The sequence below is a fragment of the Peromyscus californicus genome, unplaced genomic scaffold (assembly GCF_007827085.1).
Source record: "Peromyscus californicus insignis strain IS unplaced genomic scaffold, ASM782708v3 Scaffold_19__1_contigs__length_69161282, whole genome shotgun sequence".
Lineage (NCBI taxonomy): Eukaryota > Metazoa > Chordata > Mammalia > Rodentia > Cricetidae > Peromyscus > Peromyscus californicus.
In genome coordinates, this window is record NW_026294491.1 from 4266051 (window position 1) to 4279703 (window position 13653).

A 13653-nucleotide genomic window follows, 5' to 3' on the forward strand; every position below is an offset into this window, starting at 1 on the left:
TTGGGCGCGCTGCGTCAGCGGCGTAAGGGCACGCGGGCCCGCGGGCCCGTCGCGCGTGCGCGGCGCAGGCGGCGTTCGGGAATCGCGCCCGCCCCGGGCGCTGGGCGCAAAAGAGCCTCTGCACCGAGGGGCGGCGGGAGCCGGCGCGGCCGCTACGCCGACAGCGTAGGACCGCAGACGGCGGAAGCCGGGCGAGTCCCGGCGCGTGGGCACCGCTCGAGACCCCACGGTCCGCGGCGCCGCTGGACAGAAAGTTAAGGCGCGCGCGCACACACACCACGGTCCGCGGCGCCGCTGGACAGAAAGCAAAGCAAAGCACACACACACACAGTCAATCGGTCAGCCTGACCCAAGGTCGCGCCGCTCAGCTGACATGAGTGAATGTGACGGCGCAGGTTTGCTGAAAACCGGGTGCTGCGTCTCGCCGTAGACCGGCAACCCTAGTTGCTGGGAATCAGGAGTGGGGCGAGGCGTTTGTTTGCTCTTTGCAGTCAGTCGGTGGCCATCACAACGTATAACTTCCTGCAGTTATTTATTTGTACAAAAAAGGCAAAAGCCGTTCGGGGTGAAGCTTAAGGGGCAGACCACTTGCCTGGCATGGTTGAGGACTGGGTTCGACCCGCAGCACTACTAAAGGGAGAGAAAAGCAAACGCAACCTCCCAGGGTAAACCGGAAGAGAAGAGAAAAAGAGAAACCCTGTGTATGTGTGTGTGTGTGCGCGCGCGCGCAGCACACGTACATAAATTATGAAACATCCTTCCTGGCAGTGAGTATATATTGGGATGACCCTCTTGGAGGACGTGATAGTGAGATTCACCTTTCCTACACTGAACCCAGCACCTTTACCATCCACTAAATGTTTAGAAAATACTGTCAGGATATGAAGATTTGTCAGTAAGAATGACGGTGGTGACACCTTTAATCCCAGCACTCTAGGATATTCCAGTATTCCAAGACTACACGGAGAAGCCCTGTCTCAAAAAACAAAAGCAGAGCCGGGTGTGTGTCGCATCACTCGGGAGGCAGAGGCAGGCAGATCTCTGTGAGTTTGAGGCCAGCCTGGTCTGCAGAGCGAGTTCTAGGATAGGCTCCTAAAGCTACACAGAGAAACCCTGTCTCGTAAAAACAACACACACACACACACACACACAGATTTATCAGTAAGTCCCAAAATAGTTGTGTGTGTGTGTTTGTGCCATGATGCTTGTGTGAATTCTTTATTTCCCACCATGTAGTACCAGGAGACTGAACTCAAGTGGTCAGGCCTGGCTGCAAATAACCTTACTGGGCCATCTGGCTGGCCTTTTTTGTTTGTTTGTTTTGTTTTGTTTTTTTCGAGACAGGGTTTCTCTGTGTAGTTTTGGTGCCTGTCCTGGACCTCGCTATGCAGACCAGGCTGGCCTCGAACTCACAGAGATCCACCTGGCTCTGCCTCCAGAGTGCTGGGATTAAAGGCGTGTGCCACCGCCGCCCAGCCTGGCTGGCACTCATTACATAGTCAGCTGTATTGACTACACTCGTTAATAGTCTAGAGGGTTCAGAGAGTAAAGGCGCTCCCCACGAAGCCTGACAACCGAGTTAGACCCTAGACCCACACAGTGAAAACGAAGAACTGTCATTTCCACATGCACTCTGACCTATGTGTCCACATACATAGTAACCTTTTTGGTTTGTTTTTTTAGAGACAAGGTCTCTCTGTGTAGATATGGCTGTCCTGGAACGTGCTCTGTAGACCAGGCAGAACTGGAACCCACAGAGATCCCCCTGAACTTTTTTTCTTCAGTCTGATTAAAAAATAAAGGGGCTGGAGAAATGGCTCAGTGGTTAAGAGCACTGTCAGCTCTTCCATAGGACCCCGGTTCAATTCCCAGCACCTGCATGGAGCTTACAACTGTCTGTGGCTTCAGTTCCAAAGGATCTGATACCATCGCACAGACATACATACATGCAGGCAAAACACCAATAAAATAAAATTAAGTAAATAAAAAGGTCTGGCTGGAGAGGTGACTTGGGTTTTGGAGCATTCTTTGCTCTTGGAGAGGACCAGATTGCATTTCCAGGACCTACGTGTGGTGGTTTACAACCATCTGTAATTCCAGTTTCAAGGGATCCCATGCTCTCCTCTAACTTCTCTGGGCACCAAGCACATATGTGGTGAACATACAAGCAAAGCACCCGTAAGGTAAGATGGATAAATCTGAGCTGGGCGGCAGTGGCACACGCCTTTAATCCAAGCACTGGGAGGGAGAGCCAGGTGGATCTCTGTGAGTTCAAGGCCACACTGGGAACACAGCCAGGTGTGGTGGCACATGCCTTTTAATCCCAGCACTAGGAAGGAAGATGGCTGGACACAGAAAGGTATAAAAGGCGTGAGTCAACAGGAAGTCTCTCTATTGAAGCTGAGGATTTCGTAGAGATTAGAACTTTGTGGCTGGCTTGTTCTGTTTCTCTTCCTTCCACCTTTCACCCCCGTATCTGGCTCCGGGTTTTCTATTAATGAGACCGTTTACCAATGTGTGTTACACAGTCCAGAGGGCTGGGGATTTGTCTACCATGTACAGTGGACTCAGTCCCCAGCACTGCATAAAAAATTTACAGATGAGCTGGCACATTCCTGAATCCCAGCACTGGGGAAGCAGAGGCAGGTGGATCTCTGTGAGTTCTAGAACCACCTGATCTACATAGCAAGTTCCAGGACAGCCAGGGCTACACACACACACACACACACACACACACACACACAGACAAAGTAGTTAAATAGATATTTTACAAGAAAATATACAAGTGACCAGTAGGTTTAAAGCACTGGACATTATCAGTAACAGCAAAATACAGATTAACAAGAGCTGGGAACGTCGATTATTTGGCAGTGTTTGCCAAGTATACATGGAGCTCTAGGTTCCATCCTAAACACCATATAAACTGAGTAACAGCACAAGTCTGTAATTCAAGCACTCAGGAGGTAGAGGCTGGAAGATGAGGAACTCAAGGCCATTCTCGGCTACACAGCAAGTTCGAGGCCAGTCTAGGCTCCATGAAACCATGTTCCAAAGGGAAAGGGGTAGGAGAGGGGCAATGGAGAGATGGCTCAGCAGTTACCACTTAACCGTCTTGCAGAAGACCCTGGTCTTGTCCCCAGCACCCATAGCAGGTGGCTCAGTTCCAGGGGATCTAACATCTGGATTCTGTAGGCACTGCACACATGTGATGCTGCATACAGGCATACACACATACCCAGAAAATAAAGACAAATCCTTAAAATCCTTAACTGTCTGTTGCTGCTTCTGGGCGCTCATCGTAATTTTGAAGTCCCACTTGATTTCTAGCTTCCATAAACTTTGCTTCATTTTGAGGTCCTCTTATTCCCTCACCTTGGTATCCTCCCTCTCCTATTTCATATTTCATTCTTTAAAGATGCCCTTTTCTTCACAATGGCCTCTTTGATGTGTCAGTCAACCAGGCAGGGCTTATTTCTCAAGTGGCTGTTCCTCTGGACCTGAGCCATGCATTTATCACAGGCTTCCAATGAAGCAGCTCGGAACAGCAGTGGCCTCTGGGCTTCCATGCCCTGGAACTTCCAAACAATCCTCCTCATCCCCCTCCCCAGCAATGACCTCATTCTGTCCTGGCTTCCTTTTCTAACCCTGAGAAAATGATGGATTTCCCTTCCTCTCTTGCTAACAGCTTCACAGCGCTGCAGCCACTAGTGACCTCGTGTCTTATGGTGCCCAGAGCAGGGACTGAGCGACCCAGAGCTTTGCTCCCTGGATTCTGGAGTGAGGGCTTCAATGTTTTGAGATCCCCTGTGCATCTGTGAGTTCCCACCTCTCACTCCTGGCCTGGTAGCCCAGGCTGAACTCCCAGCACTTGGGAGGAAGGCAGGCATCAAGTTCAAGGTAAGCCTATTAGTATGGGGTCTAAAAAAAAAAAATTCTCACTCCATATTATTGAAGGTCTTTATTTATTTATTTTTTAAGTGATCTATTGGCCAGAGGCCAGCCTGGTCTGCACAGTGAATTGTCTTAAAACACACACATATGCAAAGCCCAAAAAAACCCACAAGGGCTGGAGAGATGGCTCAGTGGTTAAGAGCACTGGCTGCTCTTCCTGAGGTCCCGAGTTCAATTCCCAGCAACCACATGGTGGCTCACAACCATCTGTAATGAGATCTGGTGCCCTCTTCTGGCCTGAAGGAATACATGCAAGCAGAACACTGTATACATAAATAAATAAATCTTTAAAAAAATACATAGCTTAAAAAAAAAAAAGAGAAAAAAAAAAGAGAAAGAAAATTACTAGTCAGGGACAAGACAATCACCAACACAAGAACAGACTGCTTTGTGGAGTCCTTGAAGCTTCTCCCAGCCTATGGGTGACCTTGGGCATTGTCTTAGTTGGGCCCAATGGCAGATGCACAGGGAAGAGGCTGAGAAGAGACAGAGGGTGATCTGGGGTACAAAGCAAAAACTCTGGTTTGGTTGTGGGTTTTTTTTGTTGTTTTGTTTTTTCAAGACAGGGTTTCTTCTGTGTAGTTTCAGTGCCTGTCCTGGATCTCGCTCTGTAGACCAGGCTGGCCTCGAACTCAGGTTATCAGCCTGCCTCTGCCTCTCGAGTGCTGGGATTAAATGGTGTGCGCCACCACTGCCCGGCCGGTTGTGGGGTTTTTTTGAAAAAACAGGGTTTCACTATATAGACTAAAACTCAAGAGATCCATCTACTTCTGCCTCTCTAGTGCTGGGATTAAGGGTGTGCACATTGTTTTGAAAGGGGGTGGGGGGAGGCAAGGCCCTTCTACCAAGCACATCTGAGTTAGAGTAGGACCTCAAAATAAACCCACAACTAATCTAAATCACGAGGTTTGCCAAGCACCATAAGAAAAATGAAGGCTGTGGAAGAAACCCATTTACAGGCTGGCTTAGGTAGGACACAAGGGAATGAGGTGCTGACTTCCCTGAAGTCTTAATTAAAGAATCCCAGGAGTGAGAACTGCAGAAGGCCCAGATTCCCCCAAGCACCACTGAGAGCCACACACTTGAGCCACCAAACTGCCACCTAGTGGTCCACACTACCAAGGACTACCAGGACTCTGCCCTGCCTCTGCAGTTCTGAACCTATAGATAGGGTGTGCTATGCCAACCTCCCCAGCCCAGCCCCAACCTAGAACTACGGGTGGTCATTGACTGACCTGCAGGACCGTGAAAATAGGCCTTTTACCTGGTGTTCAAACCAAATAACTTTCCTCTACCCAGAAAACTGTACTTGTCACCACTACTCAGGGCCCCCCAGAAAAACTGCCATTCATTTTCTTCCCAGGGTGCCCAGAGTAACAGCTCCCCCAGCTTATTCTCCAATTCTGGAAATAGAACAGCCCAGCCTTCACAAGCCTGGGCAGGCACTTCCAAGTTCTTTGTCAATGTCAGGGTTTGAATCCCAGGCCTCTCATTCTAGGCAAACTCTACTACAGAGCCGTACCCGCAGCATTAAAAAAAGAAAAGAAAAAGCAGCTAGGTCATTCCTACTCTAGCCCAAACCAGGTGTGACACTTGGGGAGGTGTCAAGGTCACATCCATTCACAATGACCCTTAAACCAGTCCCTTTTAGGCTACACAACAAAGCAGATGCATTTTTCTTCAAAGTTTAATCAAAACATTACAATCTTCAAGTTCACTGGGGTGGCTGCCCACGTCCACGACCAAAGCCTCCTCTCTGCAAGACAAAGCACATACAGTTAGCAGCAGGCCCAGGTCTGCCTGGCTGGAGACACTCACAAAACTAAACAGCCAGATGAGCACATCCCAGCCTCACCCCTTATGGGCCGTGGGGCCTTGTTTGACTCCTGTTAGAATGGGGCCAAGGCTACAAACTCAGTGTTTGGAGATATGAAGTCCTGCCACAGGACTCCATGCCAAGCAAGCAACCTGGATTAGCTCGTCTATGAGAGCCTTTATTATTGTCCCATTTCAGAGAAACCAAGGGAGGAGGGAACCAAGACCGCATCTGAAGGTATTCTGATTCTAGAGCAATTCTATTCTGGGACCCACAGGATCTCCAGTGTTTAGTTCTATCTCAAACTTCATAAAATTAATTCAGAGACTGGATCAAAAGCATCAGTAATACCAGCATGTCACAGGTACTGACATGAGATCAGCAAAGCACATATTCACCAAGGTTTGCACAGTGTTTCACTGCAAGACTGATCCTAATCTGGGGAAGGAGGGTATGAGACATCACACACCAGCACCCACTAACCCACTAGGCTAGGACACTACAGGGACTACGGAACGTAAACAAGGAGATACTCACAAACTGGAATTCGGTGGCTGAGCCAGCCCCAGCCTCAGCTTTCTTGTCGGCACCAGCTGGAAAGAGGACAATTTGGATGTTTAAGATCTCATCTCTGGGAAGCAAGGACGACAAGCCACAGAGCCCACCCATGCAGGGAAGGTCACCCCACCAAGCACATCACCCTGATGGTGGAAACACATGACTCGACCCTACTCCCTCCCTTCCCAGATCCTTCCAAACTCACTGACCACCCCCCCTCCTCTAGGTAGGCTGCTCCGATGACAAAGGACCAAGCTGGTAAGGAAACTCAGCCAAGGGAAGCATGAAGGGCAGTAAAGAGCCCTGCGAGCCAAGTCCAACTTCCATTACGAGAAAGCAGCAGGCACGAGGGCACCAGGGCACATGCCTGGAACCCAAAAACCCAGAAGCAGGATGCCTGGACTACATGGCAAGACCCGTTCAAAAAAGCAGCCCCAGTTCAAATTGCAATGTGCACATTTCAGAGTGAAGGGAAAAGTGATGTAAAATATCTCAGTGTTTTAAGGAGGCTAGATTTTTTAAATGACAGGTTAGGACTAACAGCCAAATAACATTTCCATTAAATGTAGGTTTTACACTCAAATTCAGTTCCTACAGATTGGGTGATCCAGGGCCAGGAGAACACACGGCTTCGGTAAGTACTACAATTAAGAGACTTCTCGGCCGGGCGGTGGTGGTGCACGCCTTTAATCCCAGCACTCGGGAGGCAGAGCCAGGCGGATCTCTGTGAGTTCGAGGCCAGCCTGGTCTCCAAAGCGAGTTCCAGGAAAGGCGCAAAGCTACACAGAGAAACCCTGTCTCGAAAAACCAAAAAAAAAAAAAAAAAAACATATATATTTAAGCCGGGCGGTGGTGGCGCACGCCTTTAATCCCAGCACTCGGGAGGCAGAGCCAGGCGGATCTCTGTGAGTTCGAGGCCAGCCTGGGCTACCAAGTGAGTTCCAGGAAAGGCGCAAAGCTACACAGAGAAACCCTGTCTCGAAAAACCAAAAAAAAAAAAAAAAAAAAGAGACTTCTCTGCCCCTTCACAGCACAGGCTGCTGCTGGCCACTTCCTGCCCTCAACCAAGTCTGTTCTCCCATCAATGTGCAGACTTACCTGTGTCATCCTCACAGGCCCCACCCTCTGAGTGGGAAGGTGTTCAGGGCAGTCTTCACTTCCAAGTACACAGAAGACACAAAGTGGGTAAGGAAGAGAAGAGAGCCTGGCCTCACCTTTACCTCCCAGGCTCCCCTGTATTCCTCTAAGGTCTCAGCTGGGGATGTTCTTCCCTTGAGAGCCCAACTGGCTCTTCCAGATGCTTGCTTAATCCTCCTCACTTCTGTAAAGCTTTCTCTACACACCTGAAAATTACAGTACCCTCCCCACACACATTTTCCACTAGATGAAAGCTCAGTGCCAAGACCCGCACTCAGCTCCTCAAAAAGTGCCTGGCACACAGCAGGCACCCAACACACACCCGTGAGTGAACAGACAACTGCTACTCTGGCTCAAGGCAAGCATTTCCTCTACTCAAAAACTAAACCCCACTGTTCTTTTTTTTTTTTTTAAAGATTTATTTATTACGTATACAGCATGTGTCCCTGCAGGCCAGAAGAGGGCACCAGATCTCATTACAGATGGTTGTGAGCCACCATGTGGTTGCTGGGAATTGAACTCGGGACCTCTGGAAGAACAGTAAGTGCTCTTAACCTCTGAGCCATCTCTCCAGCCCCCAACCCCACTGTTCTTAAGGAGAGTCAGGCCACACAAGGACAACAGAAAGCATGCTGTTCTCACTCTCTTAAGAGGTCAGCTTTGCTCTGAGGACAGGTCGTCAGTGTTCCAACACTGGCCTTCCTCCAATTCCCACACCAAGGACCTTTCCTGGCCACCTTAGCAACAAGGACTGCAGTCCACCCAGGGTAACTGAAATCTGGGTTTGAACCCAGGTAGAGACATGATACTTACGGGGCACAGCACTCCTCCTGTAGGTGTCTCTGTCTGCCTCCCCTCTGGTGAACCTTGCGGGTCGCTCACCCTCTGGACCTACAGAAACCAAAGTGCACTGTGATCACGAGGCAGCCAATGACCAGAGAACAGGAAAAGTGGGCAACAGTGTGCTTCCAGCCATCACTGGCAGCCACAAACTTGGATGTCGCTTAGAGAACTTGTCACTGTAACTATTTTGGTTCTTCCTATCTTGATTAAAACAAACAGGCCAGACAGTGGTGGTGCACATCTTTAATCCCAGCTCTTGTGGGGCAGAGGCAGGCAAACTCTGGGCCAGCCTGGTCTACAGAGAATCCCAAAACAAACAAGAAACCAGAACCAAGAAGCCCAGTGATAGTTCAGCCCACAAAAGATGCTTTATGAAATCTGGGGACCTGATCTTGATCTTCAGGTTCCATGGAAAAAAGACCCAACTTTCAAAGTTGTCCCCACATGCCACACATGTCAAAGTACTCACACACCTTCTGCTGCCTCTTGTATATTTCCGCTAAGGGACTGACTTAGCACATACTCACTGGAAACACAATTTTTTGGAGACAAGAGTCTTGCTATATAGACCCAGCTGACCGGCTTGCCTCCCCTTCCTGGGTGCTAGAGGATTAAAGTTGTTGTTCCCAAACCCAACCAACAAACTTCATTTCTTGGTTTTTGTGAGGCTCCCTGGCTGACCTGGAATTCCAACAGTTTTCTCTTCCTCACAAGTGCTGGGATGAAAGGCATGTGCCACCACTGGCTCCTAAATAAACTTTTAGGGCTACATACAATTCTGTAGCAAGCAGTAAACATGGATGCCAGACCCTGGTTTTTCCCCAGGTGGTTCTGAAGGTTCAGAGAACCCCTTTTGGCTCTGAGGATACAACCCTACCTAAACACTAGAATCCTTTAGGCCTTTCTGTACTAAGTTCGTGTGCTGAGGTCCCTCTCCAGACAAACCCAATCCTGTTCAGGAATCTCTTTACCCTATCACCTCAGCCTGTGGCTTCTACAAAGTTCAAGAGTGTGCGTCAGCAGGGATGAGCTAGGAGTCAGCAGTTTCAGACTCAATACAGAATCTTATCCTCTCAGACTATGATTATACACAGCTGGCTTCTTCTACTCCTAATTTCTGTTCCCTTTGCAAGGAAATACACCAAAGAGTTCATTTCTTCCACACACAGTGAACAGCTCTGCTTTGGGATAAGGACAACCGCTCTGCTGGACAAGTCACTCTGTTGTCACAGCATCTCATCATTGTAGACAATTAGGGAAAGGTATAGACATGGAAACTATTCAAAGCTTAATACCATCTCATTCATTAAGACATTCCAAAGCTTGACCCAAGACCCTGCACTTTATGGTGTCTCTAAAACGGACACCAATGCACTCTAAGAACATTTCTGAGCTGGGAGTGGTGGCACACACCTTTAAGTCTCAGCACCCTGGAGACACAGGCAGGAGGATCAAAGTTGTTCAAGCTCATCCCCAGTTACATAAGGAGTTCAAGGCCCTTCTGAGCTTCCGGAGACCCTAACACCGCTCACTAGACAGGGTTTCTCTGTGTAGCTTTGCACCTTTCCTGGCACTCACTCCATAGCCCAGCCTGGCCTCGAACTCACAGAGATCCGCCTGGCTCTGCCTCCCGAGTGCTGGGATTAAAGGCGTGCGCCACCTGGCTACACCACTCTCTCTTTAACATAGGACCAATACTCCCACCAAGTGCTTTCCAAGCTCTTGGGGTGTGTGGAATCCGTACCTTTGGGCCGAGGTCTGCCAGTTTCAGGACGGCTGCGGCGCAGGGTGGCAGGCACGATCTCCGGAGGTAGGTGGAGGTAATCACGGAGATACTGGATGCCCTCGTTCGTAAGGTACCAATAGAAGTGTCTCCAGGCAAACTGCTCCTTCACATAGCCTCGAGATTTCAGAGACTGCAGGACAGAACCACCGTTAACACATGACTGGCAGGCCGACATGGAACACAGCAGTCATGCAGCAGGCTGAGAAGTCCCTGGAGGTCAAGGGTTCCAATCCTAAAGGGTCCTTTGGGGCAAGTAGATCAGGAAAAGGAACTGTCCTCTGCTCTTGCCCCGAGGAGACACATTTCAGCGTGGATCTGCCTCACCTCCCTCCACAGCAGTAAGCAGTCCAGCCCAACAGGAGAGGCAAACACCTCCTTCCCTGTCCACTTCATACCTGCATCGCCTTCATTACATGAAGGTTGGGCACGTTCTTGTCGGCCAGCTCGGGGTGTTTGGGCATGTGAACATCCTTCTTGGCAACCATCACTCCTTCCTTAAAAAGGAGTTCATAGATGGCAATCCGGTTCTTCTTGGGCATCAACATCTACAAAAGAGAAGTGATCATGAACAGACATCTCTGGGCCAGGTTAATCCCAGCACTCAGAAGGCAGAGGGAGGTGGATCTCTGAGTTTGAGACCAGCCTGGTCCAGGTCTGGTCTAGGCCTACACAGAGACATTCTGTCTCTTAAAAACAAAACAAAAAAAGAAAAAGCACTTCATCAGCACTGTGGCCAGAAGTTCCAAGTTCACAACCACCACGTCCACAGTGAGAACTGGTGAGACAACATGGTAAATTCACAGGTATAAATACCCCAAATTACAAAACGACCTGTCCAGGGACCAGAGCCCTCCTCCAACTGCTACAATTTAGCTAAAAACTGCCAGGTCGTTAAACAAACGGCAAGCAGCGGGACACGTCTGCGGCGCTGTCAAAGCTCTCCCAGCAAGTGTCAGGGGAGGAGGGCGGGCACACCGGGGGCCATCGGAACCAGCGGGCATTCTCGGGGTGGAATCGGGGGGCTGCTCCTCAAGGAACACAGCGAAGACCCGAAATGGGGGCTCCGCTTCCCGCCAGGCAGAGGACCCCAGGGCAAGACTCGGTGCTCCCCTTAACCCCTCCCCGGGGGACCGAGACTGGGGACGGGCCGGCGAGGGGCACGGGGCCTGCCGTGAAAACCCGCGCGGGCGGGCGGCGGCCCCCCCCCCCCGGCCCGGGCGCTCCCCGCCACACGTGGCCTTCAGGTCCCGCTCCTCCGCTCCCCGCCACCGGGACGGACGCCGGTCCTCGTCAGCCCGCGTCCCTACGGCCGCAGAACTGCGTCCGCAGCCCTCTGGCCGGGGACAGACGGGCTGTGGGGAGGGCGAGGGAGGCCTCTGTCTGCCCCGGAGGACGCAGGCCCGCCACGGCTGCGCCAGGGCCCGGATGGCGCCCGATAGCGGCCAAACCCAGGGGAACTCACCGCGGCGGCGGCTGCAGGACCCGAGACGGAGGCTGGAAAGGAAGGGGCATGCGCGGCGCAGCGTCTCTTCCGGGCCGCGTGGCCCCGCCCCCCCCGCAGGACCCGCGCGCCGTCTTGGGTGGCCTCCGCAGTGCCTGAGGATGGCGCAGCCACGCATGCGCGAGCCCCCCCCCCCCCCCCCCCCCCCCCCCGGTGCAGGTTCGAGTGGAGGCGTCGTCCGGAACCCCCTGCTGGCAGTTGATGCAGAGAAGCCTGTGCTTACAGCGCAGGGGTGGGATGCAAGCAGAGAGGGCTGTGAGTTCAGGGCTAGACTCAGCTGCATAGTGAGCCCTAGGCCAGCCTGAGCTACCTGAGACCTTGTCTCAAAAGGACAAAAAGAAAGCAGATGTGGCTAGGTTACTTTTTACACGTGCCGGATTTATTCGCCAGGGAGAAACTATCATAGCCTTGCAGCCGTAACTGGGGCTCACTGCCCATTAACCCTGCTTAGACCAAAGGGAATTTTACCTAAGCTCTTTAGTCTCTCAGGTAAGAAACGTTAACCATCAGGCAAGGTGACGTCCAGGCCAGCAGCATCCGTGTATGACCCTCCCTAAAATAGATTATAAAAATATTAAAAGGCGGACTGGAGAGATGGCTCAGCAGTTAAGAGCACTGACTGCTCTTCCAGAGGACCCGGATTCAATACCCAGCACCAACATGGCAGCTCACAACTGTCTGTAACTCCAGTTCCAGCGGTCCTGACACCGTTACACAGACACACAGCCAGGCAAAACACTAATGCACATAAAGTAAAAATAAATGAAATTTTAAAAATATTAAAAGACAGGGCATGATGTGTGCACTATGGTGGCAGAAGCAAGCGGATTTCTGTGAGTCCAAGCCCACCCTAGTATACATAGTGAGTTTCAGTCTAGCTAGAGGTGCAGACTGAGGTCCCTTCTCAAAAAACAAAACCAACAACACCAAAGAAATGTTATTCACGCTGGGCGGAGGTGGCGCATGCCTTTAATCCCAGCACTCGGGAGGCAGAGGCAGGCGGATCTCTGTGAGTTCGAGGCCAGCCTGGTCTACAGAGCGAGCTCCAGGAAAGGCGCAAAGCTACACAGAGAAAAACCCTGTCTTGAAAAACAAAAACAAAAAAGAAATGTTATTCACACTGTTGTTTTTAGTCTATATTTCTCCTTTACCAATCTGACTAAACATTTATTTATTGATTTTGAGACAAGGGTTCATTCTGTAGCCCACACACTGTCCTTGAACTCCCAGCAAATCCTCCGGCCTCTGCCTCACGATCGATCCTGGGATTACTGGCATGCACCACCATGCCTGGTGGGTAAGCTGGCTTCTCAACACCACTTCCTCAGTAAGCCAAGTCCCTGGCTGGTAGAGTGCCTGCCTGGCATGCACAAGGCCTTGGGTTTGATGCCCAGCACCACATCAGCTGGGCATGGTGGCACACTAAAGGAAGTGGAGACAAGAGAGTCAGGAGTCCTCTTCCCCACAGACTGTCTGGGCTGGGGAGGGCTGCTCAGGAATACTTATTAGAGACGGTTTTGGCTTTCTCAGTTGTGCTGACGTTTGTCCTCTGCCAACCAGCAGGAAAGGTAAAGTGTACGCTTAGGGAAGGAGGAGCCCTTCTCCTGCCCAGGCTGCTTTAGGCTCTCCGTCTTTCCACCCACCACAGGTCTACAGATGTCTGACGGGTGACTGAAAGGAGATGCCAGGGTCTCACTCTGTAGCCTGGGCTGGTCTGGAACTGCCCACATAGACAGGGGTGGCATCAGGCAGCTTGATGACTACCCTCCTGAGCCCCTCCCAGGAGACCCATAAAAGCCTTCTGTTCATAGAGTCTCCTGGTCTCCTCTATGATCTTTGCAGGCTCCACGTGAATCTTCCCCAGGAAAACAGTCTGTGCCCCCCCCCCCCCCCCGCTCTCCCCCCCCCCCCCCCCCCCCCCCCGGGTTTGGCTCCATCTCAGGTGTCTTGCTTTGGGGCAAGAGCCCCCAGATTTCTTTTTGATTTGCTTTTCGAGACAAGGTTTCTCTGTGTAGCTGTGGAGCCTGTCCTCAAACTCATTATGTAGACCAGGCTGGCCTG

The 13653-nt window shown here is 51.1% G+C and overlaps 1 protein-coding gene across 1 annotated transcript; it reads right to left on the bottom strand.

Moving 5' to 3' along the window:
- Window positions 1-5620: 5620 nt before the first annotated feature.
- On the bottom strand, window positions 5621-11666 carry Rps10 (ribosomal protein S10). Its single transcript, XM_052744368.1, has 6 exons — window positions 11554-11666; window positions 10487-10636; window positions 10050-10221; window positions 8276-8353; window positions 6305-6360; window positions 5621-5707 (listed from the first exon to the last, which is right to left on the bottom strand). Exons 2-6 carry the CDS (start codon window positions 10634-10636, stop codon window positions 5666-5668), a joined length of 498 nt encoding a protein of 165 aa, XP_052600328.1. The 5' UTR covers window positions 11554-11666; the 3' UTR covers window positions 5621-5665.
- Window positions 11667-13653: the final 1987 nt, after the last annotated feature.